At 49.2% G+C, this 21524-nt stretch overlaps 1 protein-coding gene and 1 pseudogene across 4 annotated transcripts in view; both read right to left on the bottom strand.

The window, feature by feature from the left end:
• The window catches only part of MRTFA (myocardin related transcription factor A), a 175967-nt gene that overhangs the window by 17996 nt on the left and 136447 nt on the right, over positions 1–21524 (bottom strand). For all 4 annotated transcript variants that reach the window (XM_070371530.1, XM_070371529.1, XM_070371528.1 and 1 more), the window contains one exon: positions 542–597. In XM_070371530.1, coding sequence (XP_070227631.1) covers positions 542–597 — 56 coding nt within the window. The remainder of the gene's footprint in view (positions 1–541; positions 598–21524) is intronic.
• LOC138987981 (large ribosomal subunit protein uL23 pseudogene) lies at positions 608–21517 on the bottom strand (annotated as a pseudogene).

The raw sequence follows: 21524 nt of genomic DNA, 5'->3' as shown, positions 1-21524 counted from the left end.
ACTACCCTCCGAGGCCCCTGAGGGAACTGAAACCGAGGGGGACAGAGCAGCAAGCCAGGTGCGGCAGCGTAAGCCGGCGCCCAGGGGCCCAGCTTCTGCTTCCACGGCCTCCAGTGGCCCCTGGCTGCTCAGGCAACAGGGAGGTCTCCAGGCCCACCTGGAGACATGCGAGCAGTGCAGCCAGAGACACGGAGGGACCACCACTCAGCAAGCTTTCCCGTGGCCGGTGTTCATGTCCTAACAGCTACCAAAGGTCAAGTGGAATTCAAGTTTGGAAAATACCAGCGGTCTCCAAACCCAGAGGAGGCTGGCGCCCATGACACACCCTTGGATGTACCAGAGGAGGACACTCATTCTGATCACCGTCCAAACCTTCATGCTGGCAGACGCTGGGGTGGGATGAAGCGGAAAGGCAGAGCTTTCTGTTTAGGACTGTGAGGCTGGGGCTGACCCTGGGGCCGCGCCAGGCCGGACGGAAGCTGGCAGCAGCACAGTGGGCTCTGACAGGGCTGGGGGGTCCCTGGGAAGAAAGACGCCTTACCCTGGCCCGCTCCAAGCTCCTTCTCTGCTCATGAAATGCAGCTGGACTTTTCAAAGCTGTTGGGAGAAGAAGCGTACAATAATTACATCAGAGTGAAGCACCGCGTCTACTGCTGCAGTTTACAGCGGAGAAGGCATCTTGAATTCAAGTTCACTTGAGCAGCGCTATTCACATCGGCTGACGGGAAGGGCAAGGGGGCGCCTGAGTAAGTACACGTCTGTACGGCTCAGAGGCCCCATCACTACAATCCTGGTGATTTCATTCTCATGGGGAATAGTTACTGCTAAGGTGCACCCACGGAACGTAACCCTAACACAACCCTTACGGAGCCACCAACCCTGGAAGACGGGGACACAGAGTACCCCTGCAAGCCAGGCGCCCCCACTGTCCTCCTTTAACCTCATCAGGAATCACCACATGACCAGACGGTGTGACTGAGGCAGCTCAACCAAAAGGACGAAGGTCTACTTGGTGCCGTTTCCTTCTTCGGTTCAGCTGGTGTTAACAGTGCTGCTAAAATTAACCTGCATTTCATCTTGAAGGACTAAAACCTTCAGTGGGCTTGTATGGCTGACTGCGGTGCACACAACCAGCGGCTGACCAGAAGGCCCCTCTGGAGCCCCGTCAGGGACTCGGCACTATTCTGGGGCAACCACCCCACGGGCCACAGCTCGCCACTCGGCAAAGCATGCTGGGGGCAGGGAGACCAGAGTCGGACCCTCTACAAAGCAGCACTGCGAAGCCAGTTCAGCAAATGATGAGTGGGGATACCCTGAGCTTGAACAGGGAACGGCTGGCCTGGCTCACTTCAAGAAATTCACCAGACGGGGGTCAGTTTCAGTTCTGCCGCCCCACGGTTTCAGAGCAGCTGTGAGACGGTGTGGAAGGGGCTGCCGGCTGTGGTGGGAGAGCAGGGTGAGGAGACGCTAAAAGTAGCCAGAGCACAGACTTGACCCCATCCTGCTGGGGCCCCTGCCCCCCGCTGCCCCACCCCACCCCGGGCTGGGCCTCAACAGCAGCCAAACCAGAAGGAAGTGCCAAATGTCCCCGTAGTAATTTTTTAAAAGTTTTTAAATCTTAGGATAAAAAAGAAACCATCATTTTTGAAAGGTCAGCTGAGAGCACCCTACCTCCTAAACAGCAGGGGGAGCTCTAGACTTAACAAATGATCTCTAAGGAAAACCAGCACACAGGCTCCCTCACCAAGCTCCCAGAGCCCACCCAACTCTGGTCTGAAGGTCTGGGCATCTCTGCAGGCCAGCAGGCCAGCCTGCATCTGCTTCTGCTGAGTACAGCTGGCGCAAGTCCAACATCAGCCTCCGAGAGCCCTGCTGGGCGCGGGGTGACGGACAGCAGGGCACACACACAGCCCTTGCAGAGGACGGTAAGGACCGAGAAGCAGAGGGAAACTCAGTGTCCGCTGCCCCGCCTCCGCCTGTCCTTCTGCCTTCTCCTTCTCCACAGCTCATTGCCGTCTGACACTCCAGAGAGTCGCACCAGTATCTTTCTAATTTACTGCCAGCCAGCTCCCTCGGGCACGGCAGGGGCCCGTGTCCTCCTTTCCTCTCTGACGGTAACCCCAGCGCCGCCGAGGGCACCCAGCGCGTGGCTCATTTGGTGATCTACTGGCTATTCCACGTGGAATGGACATACAGTTGTACCCTGGTGACAGAAAACCGGAGGACTCTGTGAACTCTGAACTTTCCCTTGAGCAGCCAGGATTAAGCTCTCATCTGGGTTCAAAACCTCAGGGGTCCCCAACAGAAAATGAGGACGTCTGTGTTCCCGTCGCTGCTGGTTTGACGGGGGGATCACCTGCTCTCTGGGTCTCGTCTTCTTCTGCAGAGTGGACTCCGCCCACTTCTGAGAGTGACAGCGCTCTGGGGCCGGGGGCACCCCCACCGCCGCGGGTAGGGTGCTGCTGGCACCCTGCATGGTGATCTGGCTGAGCTCTGGGTTAGATCCCCACAGGGGCTAGTGAGTTTCTGCAGCAGTCTTGGTGCTGGACGTGCAAGAGCCTACTCTGCTGCCCACGGGGGCAGGCACACACCCAGTCTCTGGGCACCAGCTCACGCTGCACAGACCTTCCCGATGGGAAAGGCCCGTGTCACCCTCCGGCCCACCAGCACGTGTGGTCGGGAGTAGGGATGCATGTCAGGTGCAGCTGACTTCCTGCGTGGCTCCATCTTCGTGCTAGCGAGGTGCTGTGGAGGACACCATTCTGGACACTTTGAAGTGCTGTCCAGTCGAATGTTCCTAGTGACTCCATGTGGTGTGCAGTGTTGTTTTACAGCCGTGGGCAGGCTCAGAAACGGGAGGAAAGGCAGTGAGCGGCAGAGTAAGGTTCTCAACCCCATCCTCTCTCACCCTCAGGTTGGCGTTCTCTCTCCTCTGGGCTGGCTTCTTAATTTCTTCAGAAGGTGGAGAAGGATGACCCCGCTGGATGTGGAGGCAGGAAGGCTGAGAAGCAGGGCAGAGGGCAGGCGGTGTGGCAAGGCTGGCTTGACCACCGTGCTGAGCACAAATGCTGGGAGGGAGGCTCAGAGGAGGGGTGCAGTGACTGCAGGTCCCAGAGCCACGGTCAGAAAGATGAGCCCACATGAGGCTGAAAGCGCAGCCTCCAGCACCGATTCCAGGAGATGAGCCAGGAGGGGAACAAGAAGACCAGAGGAGCTCAGTAGTTGCTCAGAGCTTGGGCAAAAGAACCAGAAGTGAAGACCCCCGCAAAAAATTCAACACCATGATCACTGATCCCCAAAGACGGCTTCATTTTATGACATTATAATCTCCCTGAATCTTAACCACCACGAGGCAGGTGCCACTCTCCCAGTTCTACACGTGAGGAAACCAACACTGCGGTGACCCGTGAGGCCGTTCACCGGGTACTGGACCCCAACCTGGGTGACAAGCGAGGACTGTCAGCCCCTGAAGAGCCCATTCTGCGCTCCCCATGTCTAATTCTGCTCTCTGAGAGCAAGTTCAGCGAATTCGAGCGCCACTTCCAGGAAGGCAAAGGAGGAGGCGATGGCCCCTCTCGTCGGGACTCCTAGAAGGCGCTTCTGAGGCCCGTTTGGGGATGCCTGGAGCTGGGTAGCCAGTGCTCTTGGAAGACTGGGGTACGTGGTGGAGAGGCCATCCCTGAACATGTCCAGCCAGCTTTGCTAGAAGCTGTGGCTGTGGAGGGTCGCCTAGTGAGGGGTAGGGGTGATAACGCAAAGCCCTGGCCTTTCTTGATATGGGAGCAGGTGGCAGTGTCAAGCCATGATCACCACACGCTTGTCCACTAAGGAACGAGACACCAAGAAGCAGAGCAACACAGAAAATACATTACAAAGTTCAGGCCTCTACGAGTTGTGGAAAATCGCCAAAGACTCAAAAGTTAACCCGTAAGTGTGTGTCTGAGTCCGAGGGCGGTGTTCACCTTAGACTCGCGTCTTCCTGTGCCAGACTGCCTTAATGGCTTTGCCCGAGGAGCCCAGGCACTGCTCACTTGGAACTTTTATTTTCCCAGAAACTCCAAGAAGGCAGTCTCTGAAAGAGACGTTCCCCTCCCGAAACCAACGCAAGCCCAAGAACCGCGCACGGCTGTCCACAAGAACACACATGCGTGGTGTCACTGGGCAGTGAAACGGGATTCTTCATTTCCATCTTCTCGAAACTGGTTTCCTGGGACGCTTGCACGGCTTTGTGTGGACACAGGGAGGACTGCAAACATGCACTGAAAGGAAACAGCAGCAAGGAAATCAAACGCGCGCAAGTGGCTAAGCGGTGCGGTGCTCCTGACCCCAGTTTTCGGCTCCAGCTGGCTCTAAGCACCAGCCATATACTGTGTTCCTTCTCTTCAGCGCCCATCTTCCTTCTCCCTGAACAGATCTGCTGCCTTAACTGAGGTCATTTGTGACCTAATAAGAGAAGAAACTGCTTCAATTTCCTTTCTCAAAGGAAAGGAGATTTCTGCTTCCCAGGGCCAGCTGGGTGCTGTGCTGGGCGCAGTTCTCAGGACACGGACCGAGTGCACAGAGGCGTGAGTGCAAGCAGCCTTCAGGACCTCCCCAGCAGGGGGCGCAGCGCTCTCCCACCACCAGCCCCAGACGCAGACAACGCAACGCCTCCTGCAAGCCACAGGGCACTTCTGGAAAAGCTTTTCAGCAAGAACGACAGCAACGAACGACCAAGACTCATTTCCTCACCACTGTCATTAAGGAATATTTATTAGGTGCCTGGGTCTGAATGTCACTTTATTAGGTGCTGACATAATAAACACAAAAATGATCGTTCCCATTCTCAGGAAGATACCATGCTAGAACTAAAGCTCACCACCGATGCTGTGTGCAGAGGAACTCAAAGGCTGCGATCACAGGACACCTCAGCGAGGTCAACAGAGTGTGACGGGCCAGGCAAGCCTGGGGGCTCTCTGTCCACGGCAGAAGCAGCAGCCCTGTGCACAGGCCATCAGTGGGGGCTGGTGTGTGTGGCAGTGGGGTGAGGGAATGGGGAGCAAACGTATTTAACAACTCAGGTGGGAAACGAGAGCCAGATCCATCCATCCATCTAATAAAGCATTCTTAAGCAGCTACTGTGCTAGTTACTAAGGACAAGGATGGACAGGATGGAGTCCCAGCCCTCTAAGGCAACTCACAGTCTGGTCAGAAAAAGACAAATAATGACACCATAAGAGAGAAGTATAGGTGCAGAAGTAACTGAAACGACATGAGACAGAAGAGGCAAAATTCTGCCTGAGGAAAGAAGTGTTTCAACTGTCCGGGTAGATTTACAGAGAAAACCCAAATGAAGGGAATAGAAATACCACATGCAGACAAGGAAGGGAGTGGGCCGGTCACCCGAGAGCACAGCAGCTTCACGGGACTACAAGTGGTCTGATGTGGCGGGTCGGGGGTGTTCATGTGGCGACCACAAGGCTTGGGGGGCCGGGGAGGGCCCAGCCCTTGAAGAACTCTAATGAGCCGTCGCAGGGCTGCATCAGGGGAGCTGAGAAGACATACTTTCCTGTACTCCTCCCACTGACTACAAATGAACACTCCAGACCTTATACAGTAGGTTCTCAAAGGTGGAGAGAAGGTGACAGACTGGCCAGGGATTTTGGAACCCGAAGGACACAGTGGTGGGTCCCTCATACATCCCAGACTTGGAGCTGACGAAGCCAGCAACCTGGAGATGCTGATGGAAGCGGACAAAAAAGCCCCAACAAAACCTACCCTCGCTAGCCACAGGACCAGGAAAAGGGCATCCCAGCAAGAGAGAGCTTAGACAATAATCAATCACTGTGAAAGCCCCACCCCGCCAGGAAAGGCCAAGGGGGAGTCCAGACTTCCAGCCCTCCACGGCTGTGATGAAGCATCCCAGTCCTCCTGCCACGGGGCGTCGAAGGAGGCCGAGGAGGAAGCTGCCCCAACCCAAGGAGTAAGTGCAGACCATGTAGGGAGCCACATCCCCGCTAGCAGTAAGGAGACCCCGTCCCCGCCGAGGGGACTGTCAGGGGAGCGCTGGTGAAGAGTCAGGACTTCCACCATTACAAGCTCACCTCCAACCCACAAAAACGTCTAACATCATGTCATCCAAGCTTTGGAAGGGGAGGAAAAAGATGGATAGGAAAGGTACTTAAATAAATGGCTGAAAACTTCCCAAATTTGGCAAGAGACGTAAGCCTACACATTCAAGAAGCTGAGTAAATCCCAAACGAGTTAAAGTCAAAGAAATACATGCCAGGCAGTGGAAACAGTGTCAGACTTTATTTTTCTGGGCTCCAAAATCACTACAGATGGTGACTGCAGCCATGAAATTAAAAGACGCTTACTCCCTGGAAGGAAAGTTATGACCAACCTAGATAGCATATTCAAAAGCAGAGACATTACTTTGCCAACAAAGGTTCGTCTAGTCAAGGCTATGGTTTTTCCTGTGGTCATGTATGGATGTGAGAGTTGGACTGTGAAGAAGGCTGAGCGCCGAAGAATGGATGCTTTTGAACTGTGGTGTTGGAGAAGACTCTTGAGAGTCCCTTGGACTGCAAGGAGATCCAACCAGTCCATTCTGAAGGAGATCAGCCCTGGGATTTCTTTGGAGGGAATGACGCTAAAGCTGAAACTCCAGTACTCTGGCCACCTCATGCGAAGAGTTGACTCATTGGAAAAGACTCTGATGCTGGGAGGGATTGGGGGCAAGAGGAGAAGGGGACGACAGAGGATGAGATGGCTGGATGGCATCACTGACTCGATACACTTAAGTCTGAGTGAACTCCGGGAGTTGGTGATGGACAGGGAGGCCTGGCGTGCTGCGATTCATGGGGTCACAAAGAGTTGGACACAACTGAGCGACTGATCTGATACATCACAACTAAACTTCTGAAAGCTAAAACACAGGCAAAACCGTGAAAGCAGACAGAGGAGAGACAATCTGAATGAGAGCAGTTCTCTGCCTCATCAGAGGCCATGGAGGCCATCCCATCAACCATCCCACCACCCAGGCGAGGGGCGTGACCCAGTACACGAGGGGTGTGGACTTATTTCCAACTTGATGTTTTGTGTCAAAAATTAAGTGGACAAAAAAAGCTAAGTGAGGAGAAACACACCTAGTAACTGGTGGTGTATTCATTTCACCGTGCACGTCTGCACTCACAGGCTCCTCACTCTTCCCTGCACTAGCTGCTTTTAATTCTCAACTTTTCAAACTTACAGATCACTGAAAGGGCAAGGAATAACCAATCTTACAACTCTGACCCAGACTCGCCAGGCACGTTTCAGCCATATTTGTGTTCCTCTCCTGTGCACACGTGCACACACACACGGTTTTGCTGGTTTGTTGATGAAATCACTTGAAACTGAGCTGCAGTCAGTCGTCCCTTGGCATCTGCAGGTGACTGGCTCCGGGATCCCCGTGGACACCAAAGCCCACGGACGCTCAAGCCCCTTACACAAAATGCATGTAACCTACGCACATCCCCATGTACTTTTTTATTACTTTTTTAAATTATTATGCTTTTACATGGTGAAAACTTTTATATCTGGAATTAGCCAGCTGGACTCAGTTTAGATGATGCCAATTCTGTTGGCAACATCCAAAGCATCACAGTCAGGAGCCAGTCGAACGTACGCCTTCTTCTCGCCATCAGGCCTGAGCAGAGTGTTGACCTCAGCCACGTCAGTGTCACAGAGCTTCTCCACAGCCTGTTTAACCTGGTGCTTGTTGGCCTTGACATCCACAGTGGATACCAGGGTGTTGTTGTCTTTTAATTTCTCCGTGGCTGACCCGGTGGTGAGGGGAGTTTGATGATGGCATGGTGGTCAGCTTTGTCTCTCCTGGGGCGCTCCTCCGGGGATATTTGGGCTGCCTCCCGAACTGCAGTGTTTTGGGCCGCTGGAAGGTGGGCAACTTCCGGATCTTCTTTTTTTTTGTGGCTGTGGACACCTTTCAACGCTGCTTTCTTGACCTTCAAAGCCTTTGCTTTGGCTTCAGCTTTAGGAGGGGCAGGGGCTTCCTCCTTCACCTTCGGCGCCATCTTCATGAAGAGCCCCCATGTACTTTAATTCATCTCCACTTATGACCCCTAATACAAAGCGACTGCTATGCAAATAGTTTCCAGTGTATGGCCAATTCAAGTTTTGGTTTTGGGAACTTTCTGGGATTTTTTTCCCCAAATATTTTCAATCTGTGGTTGGTTGAATCCACCACCTGTAGATACAGAGTGATGGCTGCCAATCATAATATTTTATCCCTAAATTCTACATATGCATTTCTTAAGAATAAAGACATTCTCCTTTGTAACTAAAATATCTTTAGCACACCTCAGAAAATGAACATTATTCAATCATATAGTCTAAAGTACAGTCTGTGTCTGAATTTCAACTGCCCCTCACATGTCTTCTACAGCTGTTTGGATTTTCCCCCCGAATCCACCAAGATATAATCAAGAATCATGCACTACATTTAACTGTTTGCTACTCAGTCTCAATCTGAAACGGGACTCTTGCCTTTTTCACTTTTCCTGATGCTGACTTAAGTGTGTCTAAACCAGCTTGTCCTGTGGAAAGAATGTCATATAATCTGAATTTGGCTGCTTCCCCATGATTAGATTTAGGTTAAATGTTTTTGGCAGGAGGAGCACAGAGCTGAGTGTACTTTTCAGCATCAGCGACACACGCGATGCCGTGCTGCCCAACTGATGGCAGTGCTGAGTGTGAAAGGTGACCCCAGCTCTCTTCATTCCGAAGCAAGCATTCCCCCTCTGTAATTAATACGTAATCTGTGGGGTAACACTTGGAGGCCTTGCGAAAATCCTGTTCCCTAAGCACTTCATGCTTTTAGCATCTATTGACAATACCTACCTGGAATCAGTTATTACGTTGAGAATCGCAAAATATTGAGAATTGCATTTTTACACGATCACTCTAGTAGAGATCAAGAGGCCATTTTTCAGAAGAAAAATATGGGGTGACCAAGTACATGGTCATGCCATCAATATTCCCAGAGAAAGGATACAGGAAGAATAAGCCTGGGGCATTACATAAGAGACTATGCTTACTGGGGGCCATGCTGGATGTGAGCTGATTGTGAGACATCCTCTCAAGAGATGTGCAAGTGGTGTGTGTGTGTGTGCATGCACACGTGTGTACATGTGTGTGTGCATGCATACGGCATCATCTAGGGATGATGTGATATATGTCATGGAGAGACGGAAGAAAACACTTCCCAGGATGAATCTTAAGAAAATCTTGGCATTTAAGCAGAAGTGATAAACAGAGCCCAGCAAAAGAACCTGAGAAGGCTCACAGGGGTGGGAGAAAGCAATGCAAAACGGATACAGAAACTAAGCTTCAAGAAAAAGAGATGCCGACAGTGGGCAGGTCAGACAAAACAAGGTTAGCCAAGTTTCCAGAGGATCATGATACTTAGGACAAGGCCAGCAGTCTCAGAGTGATGCCAGTGAGGTGTAGGGGCAGAAAGCCATTTTAACACATGGAGGAGGAGGAGAGGAGGACGTGGATTCCAGAGGTGTTGTCCTCCCAGACGTCACAACGTGCTAACACTCCCCATGCATGTTAACTGAGAGCCCGTGTGTCAGCTGGCGCTGGGATGTCCATGTTCTCATGGAGCTTACACTCCACTGAAGAATGAGGTGTCAGACATATAAACACCTACCACAGGAGGAAGCAATACAGGCTCTGAGGAATACAGAGCTGGGTATGGGTGACAGAGAGTGATGGGGCAGGGTTTATACACTGTGGTCAGGGATTCCTGGTGTGATGCTGCTGTGATGCCAGGGCTGAGACCCAGAGGAGGGGAATGAGCCCTGCAGGCAGGAGAGCAGCAAGCAGAGTGGCCTGGGGCAGAACCCGCCGGGTGGCCAGGCTGGCAGAGCAGAGTGACCTGGAAGAGTGGGAGGAGATGCAGGAAGAGGGGAGCTGCACAGGGCCTTGGAGGACTCAGGACTTTGCTCTCTTCTCCAGGGGTACTAGAAAAAATGAAATGGAGAGAAGAAATAAAGCGGGATTGTGCCCGTCAACCTTGCCATGGATAAAGTGGCTCCCAGGATCTGCTGCGAACAGTTTCTGTGTGTTTTCCCTGAGGTTTTCAAGATGGAAATGGCCTGATGTGAGCTCCTGAGTACCTGCTGTTTCCACACTTTATAAAGGAGAACTGACTTGAGTGGGGTCACATCCTAATCGGCTACAGAACGAAGACCAGGCTCTAGTTCTCCTGATGTCCAAATCCAGATCTTTTCGTGTGTGTCTATTTCCACATAAGCCAGGTAGGAGGAGGGTGGGAGTGGGTCAGAGGAAACATACTTCTCTGATTTTTTTTTTTTTTTAAGTTACTAAAAAGTAACCACCACCAGAGATTTTAATCTGCTCTTCTACATTTTGCTTTCCTGTCCTGGCTCTTCCTCTTGAGACAAACACCGCCTCGTCATTCACTCAAATACTGGCAACGGGACAGAAAGGACTTCAGACGCGACCTCGGGCCATGTCAAGGGGCACACAGTTCCCCACCCCTCTCCCCATCAGACCTCTCTCAGAGGGCTCAACAGAGCAGAGGGAGTCGCTATATAATCAGATTTCCTCCAAAGTGAACTCTGCCATGTCCCATGGCCCCAGCACGGAAGTCTGTCACATGGGTCTGGGCAGCGCAGGAACTGCCCAACTCACCCCAGCCGTGGTGCAAGGCCACTCGGGCGGCAGCGAGGTGGGCTTTTCCCAGCACTGGAGACGAGGGGCACCAGCTGCCTGCGCTCAGGCACACTGCAACAACCTCAACTGTCTTGGGAGATCCATCACTGACTCCTGACTCAGGTGGACGGGGCTACCCTCCACTCCAGGACTCCTGCGGAGAGGTGAACAGCACCATTCTATGCCATCAAGGGGAGAGAGGCCCTCGACCCTTGTCCAGTGTTTCCCCAAGTGGGGTTCCAAAAGTCTAGGAGGATACTTGCTTAGGAAGTCTTGGAGGGTAAGAATCTAACGCAGATTTCTGAGCTTCAAGAATTTTAATCTTTAATAAAAGCTCTTCGAGGAGGCTGGTGCCAGTAAAATGTGAAAACCCCTGTCTCCCTAGTCCAGAAGGCAGGAGAGGTGACACTACAGATGAGAAAAAAAGAGTTTTACGTGCTCACTCCCCACCACCGGGGGCTACGTGACTACGCAGCATGCCGAGTCAGGTCTGGGTAACTTTTCTAAACAGCTAACTCAGAACTGCGTCTCTGCTGGCGGTGCAGGTACCCACAGACTGGCGGAGGTGAATCTCCTGAGCCCTTTCAGGTCAGTGTTTCAACCTGCAAAGTACGTATTTCTGAGAGTCAACGCATCGGGGGCTGTTTGCCCGTTTGCCGTTTTCCTCACACCCTGATGAGGGCCTGCTTCAGCCAGGATGGACTCCATATGCTGCTGCTGGGACTGGCCTGGCAATCCCACTCCATGGAAGGCAGCTCCAGAAACGCGGCCCTTGCTCTAGAGCGAGTGGGTGGGGAGCTCGGAGGCTGCTGTGTCACTGGGTTCACAACACCATTAGGGCAACAGTTTTCCCTGGGACTCCATATCCAGGCAGAGCAGGGGCTCTTAACCTGGGGCACGCTGTACTACTTTGGATCATCTGTGAATCCCTGGAAATTGTGTGCTGAGGTCTGGGTTACTTGCCTGGGAAACCGTCTAGTGAGAGGACATGCAAGATTTCCCAAGGAGCATCAATGGCACCAAAAAAAAAAAAATCCAGAACCTCTGATTTAACTAAGAGTTGTTGAGACAGAGAAGAGACGCCCACGGCCTCCAAGCCAGCATACAGGAGCAGCAACTTGGAAGCAACTTTAATAGATGGCTTAAAATGATGGAGTTACTTTCACATATACCCTCCCCACTAACTTTCACTTTCCCCGCCAACCCTGGTTCTTGATCTGACACTGTTTTCAATTTTTAATATTTACAAATGTGACATTTTGGTGAGCTTACATCAGGCCATCACCATGAGATTCCACTATCAGTAAGAATCATTAGACTGTGACCTTCAGGAATCAGCCCGGGGTCTGGAGCCAGAAGACCCGGACTGGATTCACCTCTGTGTTCCACTGGTGCTGTGGCCTCAGGCAAGGCCTCTGAGCCTCTGCTCTTTGGTATCCTCATCCACAAAATGGCAACTACACAAACCCCTGCGGCAGTGGTTCTCAGCATCACAGTGAAAGTGCTCCACCACCTGCTGGAAGCTCTGCTTAATAAGCTTCTGGCATCGTTACTGTTTTAAACTTTTTTTTTCCCTGTGCCATTCTACTTCTGAAGAGAACGTGTGGGTGTGGAGTCAAATGCTGAGAGCTAACTGGGGCTGACTTCCATTTTTTGTCTTTCTGTTTTTATCTGTCACGCCAAAGTGCCTACAAAAATAACCAGCAATAATGATGTTAACCAAAGAGCTGGGTCGACAGTCCAGGGACTGGCCATGACAACGAAAACCAGAACTAAGTCCAGGAGAGTCAAAGAAAAAGCTTTGGTGATGGGCTATGGGGAAAGATCACACACTCCAGGGCAAGCAAGGATCCCCACTAACAGGCAGAACACGTGCTCCGCACACATCCTGTTTTGGTAGCAGGCTGGCCAACCACCCCTGTTTCGGCACTTGGGCTGTCACCCCACCCAAACCAGCAGGGGAGCCAACTACCAAGAACGAAGGTTAAAAACGGAGGCTCAAGGATGCGCAGCTTTTCCTTTTCAGAAGTGCAAGCTGCTCCCGGGTCTTCAACCTTGACCCCACAGACGGGCAAAAGACTTGAGACTGGGAGGTAAAAGGCATCACACAATTCTGCATGGCATGAATACCAACAGGTACAGTGAATTTCAAAAGCTTAAAATGTGAGGGGTCAAACATTCTGAACTTGGCCTTCCAAGTCTGTCTTTGGCCTTTTGCCAGGCCTGTTGGTATCCAGCCTTCACACCACAGCCCAGCCTAGCGCTCCAGATCAGTCCGTCATTCCAGTACACAGTCCATGCTGCAGCACACACAGACATACCTTTTTGAAGCCCCATAACCAAAATGTCTAGGCCACCTGTTAAATACAAGCTCTGAATCACCTCCGCTCCTCTGCAAATAACCTCCCATTAGGCTGAAGGATTTTAAATCACCACCATCATCAGATATCCATCAGGGCTCCCCTGAATGCATAATTCTTTAGGATTTCATTGTTTAAGAAAAGTTAGTACGTAGCTTCAACAAGTGACTTAAACTCCTTCACTATCTTGAAAAGATATGGCAAAGTATCTCAGATACTGTCTTTAAAAGCATCTCAGATACTTCCGGGAGAAGGCAATGGCACCCCACTCCAGTACTCTTGCCTGGAAAATCCCATGGATGGAGGAGCCTGGTAGGCTGTAGTCCCTGGGGTTGCTAAGAGTCGGACATGACTGAGCAACTTCACTTTCACTTTTCACTTTCATGCATTGGAGAAGGAAATGGCAACCCACTCCAGTGTTCTTGCCTGGAGAATCCCAGGGATGGGGGAGCCTGGGGGCTTCCGTCTATAGGGTCGCACAGAGTCGGACACGACTGAAGCGACTTAGCAGCAGCAGCAGCCGAAGCAGATACTTCCAGAACTATTAAATGAAAGTGAATACCTATTATACATTTTAGGTATTAAAGTGTATCAAGAACCTGTATCAGGAAGACTACTTCTGATGGTCTGTCCAAGAGAGCTCCCTGTTGGATTCCTCCTCAGATTCAACAAGGAAAATGCATGGAACATACAACTCATTCTAGAGCTATTTTAGGATTTGATAGCAACTGGACAAGGAGGCAGTTCCGTGCTAGTCACTGACCCCTGACGTAGGAACACACACTGCTGGTGACCCACAGCAGCAGGAAGAGAGATGAGAAGGCTGCTACCTCTCAGAAAGTGAAGTCGCTCAGTCGTGTCCGACTCTTTGCGACCCCATGGACGGTAGCCTACCAGGCTCCGCCGTCCATGGGATTTTCCAGGCAAGAATACTGGAGTGGGCTCCCATTTCCTTCTCCAGGACCTCTCAGAAAAGCAACATCAAATGGCAGGGAGCGACATGCCCAGCTGGTCTTCTCCTGAGATGAAAGAGAAGATTCCTGAGCCCATATGGTAACACAGTCTTCCCTCAGCTTCAAATCCAGGGATCAGGTTAGCCCCGATCCTGGAACACACGCTTGATCGTGGCGTTTCTCAAATGTCCTGTAAACCTAGGATCCAACTAGAGTTAAATGGTCTCGCTCCTGAGCTGAGGATACAGCATCTCAGATAGGCAGAGTTCTCTGCTTTAAAAAAAAAAAGTAATGTTGTACATCTGAAACAAACATCACGTATACCAGCCATATCTCAATTAAAAAGAAAAGGCAGAAATAAACTAGCTCTTTCACTCAAAGATACCTATGTATCTGAAAGAGCCAACGGGACCACACTAAAAGCTGTGAGAGTGAGCCCCTGAGAAGCACAGGCCCGGGGTCCCCACCTGGGCTGGAGCCGGGTGCAAACTGCAGGCTTTGGAGGAGGTCTTTTTCTGAGCTCTTACTGGAAAGGGGTGCAGGTCAATCCTGTCCAGACTTTTCTGGCTCACAGGGAGAGCTATTCTGAGATGACCACACAGAGCTTCTGTGACTCCCAAGTGGACTGGAGCACACAGGCAAGGGCCGAGGCCCAGGGGAGAGCCCGCTCTCACCCAAACGCATCAGCTACACAAGATCCTCTCAGAAAGAATGCCTCGCACACACTAACACTTCACTTCAAATCAAAACAAACAACATTTCCTTTCAGCCTACAATTCTGTCATCTTCCATCTTTATAAGTTTTTTAAAAAGCGAGCAATTTGTCTGCAAACTAGACCCTCATCTGCACTGGAATCACCACTGGGTCCCCGCTGGTGAACATTTCAGTCTCTTGGCAAGCTGCCCAGAAATTAAAAATATATACATTATTTCCAACCTATCCACTTACATGTTTTAAGAGAGATTTAAAAAAAAAAATTACCATGAAGAGGGCACGCTAATAAAAAGAGTCGTCCTGTTAATATTCAACCAAAAGGGGAGCAACCTTAACAGAGTACCATGTGTGGCTAGTGGTTCTCTCTCAACGATTTTCAGCAAATTGCTCTTATTTTATTGGCTGTGCCTCAAGGCACGTGGGATCTTACTTCCCCAAACAGGGATCAAATCCAGGCCCCTACAGTGGAACTGCAGAGTCTTCCTCTAGGGAAGTCCCTCAGCAAATGTTTTTTAATCCAAGAGTAGAGAGGAAAGTGAAATTAAGGAGAATTTTGTTTACTGAAGGACAGTTCCTGTGTCCAAACACTGGTTTTCACAGAAGTTAATGAGCTATATATATTAAAAGCTACTTTCAGATACCCAAATGGCAGATCCAAGCGAAAGCTCCACTCACTGCAAATAATACTGCCCGTATCTCAAAAGTAGGAACAACACATCATCTCATTTATCTCCAAAATTAACTGTGGGGTAGAGAAGCATTTTATTTTTTTCACGTATTTTATTGAAGTATAGTTGATTGACAATGTTGTGTTGTCTGGTGTGGAGCAAAGTGAATCAGTTATACACATATATATAATAGCTTACATCTGCCAATCCCAAACTCCCAGTCCATCTGTCCCTCGCCTCCCCGCTCCTTGGCAACCACAGGCCGTTGTCTACATCTGTGAGTCTGTTTGTTTCATTTGTGTCATGCTTCAGATTCCACAGAAAGTGACATCATATGGTATTTGCCTTTCTCTTTCTGACTTATTCTACTTAGTACGATAATCTCTAGGTTCATTAATGTTGCTACAAAAGGCATCACTTCGTTCTTTTTTGTGGCTGAGTAGTATTCCAGGGTGTGTGCAGAATATCTTCTTTATCCATGTATCTGTTGATGGACATTTAAGGTTTTTTCCATGTTCAGATAAGAATTTTACAAAAGTAGAATTTGAATTCAGAAAAGTGAAATGAGTTGTCCAAAGTCACCTTGTTTCTAAGTGGCCGAATAAAGCCTAAAATCCTATTGTCTAATACTACAGCCACCACCCACATGTGACCATTTAAATTAATTAAAATTACATTAAAAAATTCAGTTCTTCACTCAAGCTAGCCACATTTAAGTACTCAGGAGTACCTGTGGGTAGCGGCTAGTGTCACAGAATACTTCTACCAACACTGAAAGTGCCACTGGACAGGGCTGGTTTTGGGGGGGCTAGTTCTTTAGAATTCATGGAAACTTGGGGAAAAGATGCCATGGATCTCAGTATTTAATAAAGATGGACTGAGAGTTACAAAGTTAAATCACAGCTCCTTTCTTATTACAAGAAATTTTGAGGCCTGAGGTTGGTTTATCTTCTCAGGGGTTATGAACACCAAGAGTTATTTTTAAAAGAGCTTCACCAAAATGGATTTTATCCATATGTACTCAGGAAAGAGAATCTTGAAACAAGGTTTATATACCTTTGATGAAGAATAATATAAGGAATAATTCCCAAGTTACAAATAACAAAAATATTATTATTAAGAAGAAATTCAGCTACAGAGGAAAAGAGATCATAATAATTAACCCTGACACTTTCAGCCATTAAATAATCTTTTGTCAGAGTTTAGAAGAAATTTCTTCCTGGTACAGAGACTGCTATAGTCAGATGAACAGGAGATTTTCAGCTGACGTGGGACCCAGTAAAATGCCAGCTTAAGCAACTGGGTCTCTGTGCAGCACTTGGCCAACGCCAACAAGCTGAAGCTTGACAAAGGGGTCGAACTACCGAACTGAAGGGTCAGGAGTCAAGATGTGGTAAAGCTTATTAAAAACAGCTGCAGGAACTCCATCACACGAGACCATTTTTTTCCAGTTTCAATGTGAGAACATGGGGCCTACCAGCAGAGCCACAAACCAATCAAACGCACTGACCACTGGTTCACTTTCTCACCCAGCAGCAAGGCTGAGTGCCTCTCAGGGCCCAGGCTGATTGAGAGGCTTCTGGATCGACCCCGGCTGCCCTGAGTTGTGATGCCTTCACACTGTGTGTGTTTTCTCCCAACAATTCAGAAGAAAGTGTCACCAGGGGCAGTGGCTAGGTGCGCAGAAACACCATTTAAAATGAAAAACAAAACAAAACAAACAAACAAAAAAAACTCACCCAAGAAATACAGAGGGAAGTCCCTAACCTATTGGATATACAGACGATTTCCTCACGGGTTTGCCGAGGTACTGAGGCTTTGCTCCCATATGCATACGGGGCAATAATGAACTGGTGGGGGAACCGAGGCATCAGAAAAGTGACCTCTGCTTTTCTTCAAGGGCTCACAGGACAGTAACAGGAGGCTGAGAGGGAAGGACAAATGAGGCTCTTCTCTCATATCTAGGAAGATTACAGGAAATTTATCTGTCATTTGTTTGGGTCAGGAGAACGTCCATGTTCTCCTTTAAAAGGTTGTTCCTCTGCAGCAGCCCTGACTGCCAGAATATTTTTCTTAGTTTTCACCTTAACTTTCTGGCTTGTACAACTTCAAATGTCAGAGAGAAAGGCTGTGGGGAAAACTCTGTTTGGAAACAAAGTGAACCACACAGGACCCACCTCTTCTATGACTTTTCATCTGAAATACAGAGGCATTCCTTAATTTCTGGACTTGAACACCAGCTTCCTATCTGTGCCATTTCTCCTGTTCCCTCAAGATATGCAGAGCTTCAGACATCAGGAAAGAAAGCATAGGACCTAGAATATGTAATTCTTTGCTATCTGGCACTCTGTACTTGGTACGGTTTAAGTAGTGTTAAATTTGAGACACAGGTTTACATGATGAGAATGAGGGATTCTGAGAAATGACCCTATTTAAAAACACGTTAGAAACCACAAACTTCTAGACCCCATAGTTCAGATGCCATGAGCAGAGCATATCAAGCAGTAGAAAGAGGTGTATGGGAATTGAGAGGCTCTTAGTGAAGTTGCTCAGTCGTGTCTGACTCTTTGCGACCCCATAGACTGTAGCCTACCAGGCTCCTCTGTCCATGGGATTTTCCAGGCAACAGTACTGGAGTGGGTTGCCATTTCCTTCTCCAAGAGATCTTCCCAACCCATGGCTCGAATCTGGGTCTCCCGCATTGTAGACAGACGCTTTACCATCTGGGCCACCAGGGAAGTCCTTAAATCCCCTGAAATCTATGGGAAGGCCACTGCCCAACTTTGAACAATACGCAAAACTACCAACAACCCTGAAGGCAGGGCAGCCACTGAAAACATCGTGCCTTGCAGACATGATGTCCAGACTGGAAGCCAGAGACCCCTGTGGGAGCTGTGGGAATGCTCTGTGAAACAAGGTGGGTGGGTTTTTCTTCCCAGAGCTACAGAAAGATCGGGACGAGATGAATTGGATAAAAGACATAAACAGAAACTGATGAGGCAGAATACGGCCATGACTACACTGCTCCTTTCCCCTGGTGTGAGGGTCTTTAACGACTTTCATAAGTTGTACAGGTAACTTAAACATAAAGGCACTTTTCAGAAACTCCTCAGGCCAGCGAGATGGAAGTGAAACAGGCACTTCAAACCAGATGCTATCTTTCCAGATCGCCCAGTCTTCAATAACCAACAAATTGCTGATCAGTTACGATTTGCCCCCAGCACTACTCACATTTTCTTTTGAAAGACGTGAGCAAAGGATGACCATGGAATTGGTGGGGGTGTCAGGGAGGCAGAGAATGTCCCAGATTATAACAGGAGTTACGGTAGTGGCGAGGGGCTGGGGTGAGGAAGTGGGGTTACTCAGAGGGTGAGGGGCTGGGAACCTCATCTTTGGGAACTCTGGGCCCCGTCTGCACCTCAGTTGGTAAGCTGAGGAGCAGGGCACTTCACACCTGGAGCTTTTCCTAGGCCTCAACACTCCCTCTCTCACAATCTGAGAGTTTGCTACCTACTTTCTTCACTGGAAAAGCTGAAAAACAAGCTGTGCCCATCGTTGAAGGTGGCTTGTGTTACAAGGGAAAATGCAATATTCTCACAGAAGCAGGGCATTTCTATTCCTATAGGAAGGGCAGTTACTCTCACTTCACAGATGCAGAGAACCACCCAAGGTACACAATTAGACACTTAGAATATTTTAGAATCTGAGCTCCTGGGAGAACAGGAGTGTTGTTTCAAATTCCATGCCCAGAATTCCAACAAGTTTGCAGTTAAGTAGTATCTGTTTCTGTCTGTCTTTCATTCTCTCTTTCTCTCTCATACACATACCATTTTACAATTGGCTGTCTTCATTCATTCATTCAGTGCCAGGTACTGGGGGCAGAAATATAAATAAGATATCTCCTCAAGGAGCTCACAGTCTAACTAGAGAGACAAACATCTAAGCAGATAACTGCAATATTCAAGCATCGTTTGTCTTAACAGCACAGAATACTGTAAGAAATGCGACACACTAAATCCTACTAAGCAGTTATCTCCAGTAGTCCCTGGTATCAAATGAAAGGCTGCAAAAAAAATGTAAGGCCCTCATCCTCTGAGTGGTTTTTAGATCCTGAACATACTACAGATTCTGAGAAGCAGCACTATGTTCCCAGAACTAGTACTGTAATCAGAGTCAGCACCCCACAGATCAGCACTGAACTGCTCTTTATGTTGTGTATGGGCAAATCCTACCACCCAGATAAACTGTTAAGTGTCTTAAGGGCAGGTCCCATGCTGAATATTTCTTTAATCTCTAGAGCACCTAGAATTATCACAAGCAAAAAGCAGACCCTAAACACAGGATGTCCTTGGCGAAAGGGACAATGAGACTGACACGGGGTGACTTGTTCCTCTACAAGGTTTGGAGACTGGCAGATTTGGAGTGTTTTATAAAAGCACACCACCACTCTACCTGAGCACATTAACAGACCCACACTTTAAGGACAAGAGTCCTTCACTGCAAGGTCAGAGGAGACAGCATGTGGGCAAATGGTTTGGTAGTTAACTGCAATTTTAAAAAAAATAAACTTGAGACTTGAATCTCCTGGCTGATGCTTAGGACAGAAACAGACCTCAGGATCTTTATACGTGCTATGAAGTTCCAGCTCTTAGAAATGGATCTGACATCCCCACAAGGTCAATCAGATCCTGTCTTCACTTACTTGAAAGTCTTCAATGGCTTCCCATTGCAGTCAGAGTAGAATCTACCTCCTCCGTGCGGTTGACAGGGCTCCAGTTCTGGCCCCGCCCAGCCTGCCTATCTTAGCTGGCCCTCACTCTGCCCTCACTCAGTAGGCCCAGCAACCATGGCTTCCTTGATGTGTTCAAACATGCCAGGCTCTTAACTGCACTGGGCCCTCAGACTTGCTTTCCCTTCTTCCTGGGTCCTCTTCCTGCTTCTGAATGACTGACCCCAACTAACCCTTCAGATCTCAGCTCAGATATTTCCTTCTCGAGGAGGCCTTTCTTGACCAACTTCTTCAAAGTGATCCCCTCTCATCCCTGTTATCTGTTACTATGCCAACCGGTTACATTCACTTCAGAGCACTTACCATGTTCTGAAGCAACGGTGTTAGTGTACTTGTCTCCCTGTTTGTTACGTTATCAGTCTACTTAGTAAGTGCAAAACTCCTGAGAGCAGGAGCTGGGTTTATCTTGCTGCATCAGCAGGCACATACCAGTTAGCCAAATACTGTGAATGAATGAGTGAGTGAGAACTAGCAAGATACAGCGGCAGCAGGTTAGCAGGCACTGAGTTAAGGTTTAAAAAATTAAAACATCAGTCCTTCCACTATGAAGCTGGAAGTGGTAAATGATATATAAATTTTTATTTCATTCAGCTGTGCCCAAGTAGCAGGAACACACAAAGATAAAAAAACGAAGAGGGAGAGCCTAAGCTCTCCACAGATGACTCAAAAAGAAATGTCAAAAAGAGCAAAACCCTGCTGGTGTCAGCTTCTGCTTGTTTTATAAGGCTGCTGGTATTAAAGGCAAATTTTCTTACTTTGAATAGATTCCAAGATGGGTTTTATTTCTCCCGAGTGATGCGGTTCTGCACCGAGCCCCGCCCTACAATACCCCATCAATGACTCCAGTTACACCAGGCTAGGGTACGTGAGGCTCTCACTCTAAACAAAACTGGGGCTGACTTGGAATACTAGGAATACTAGGGAATACTAGGGAAAGGGCCATCCCTCCCCAAGCACCCCAACATTCAGGCTAAACACACGAGGGGAGAGCGCTCCCTCACAGAACCCCAGCTCACGATCTGTTCCTCCTACAAAGGGAAGTGGCACAGGGCGGAGAAACCCTTTTAAAGGTGCAGCTCACAAGCTAAGGGTGATTCAATGGCACCCATAAGCCGAATGCTGTTTTTCTGAACTTGATCAATGAGCACAGGTCTCTTAACCATGGCCAAGTGAGAGGCCCTGAACTTGGGAAAGTGTGACAAAGAAAGGAGCGAAAAACGAGCCCGGTGGCCCTGTTTTCTGTTAGGTGCTTCCCGTGGCACACTGGGTACACACACCGAGTCCCCAGAGCACCTCCGTCAGGGGCTGAGAGGCAGG

Source organism: Bos mutus, chromosome 5 (assembly GCF_027580195.1).
Source record: "Bos mutus isolate GX-2022 chromosome 5, NWIPB_WYAK_1.1, whole genome shotgun sequence".
NCBI classification, from domain to species: domain Eukaryota; kingdom Metazoa; phylum Chordata; class Mammalia; order Artiodactyla; family Bovidae; genus Bos; species Bos mutus.
This window is presented reverse-complemented; position numbering and strand designations above follow the sequence as displayed.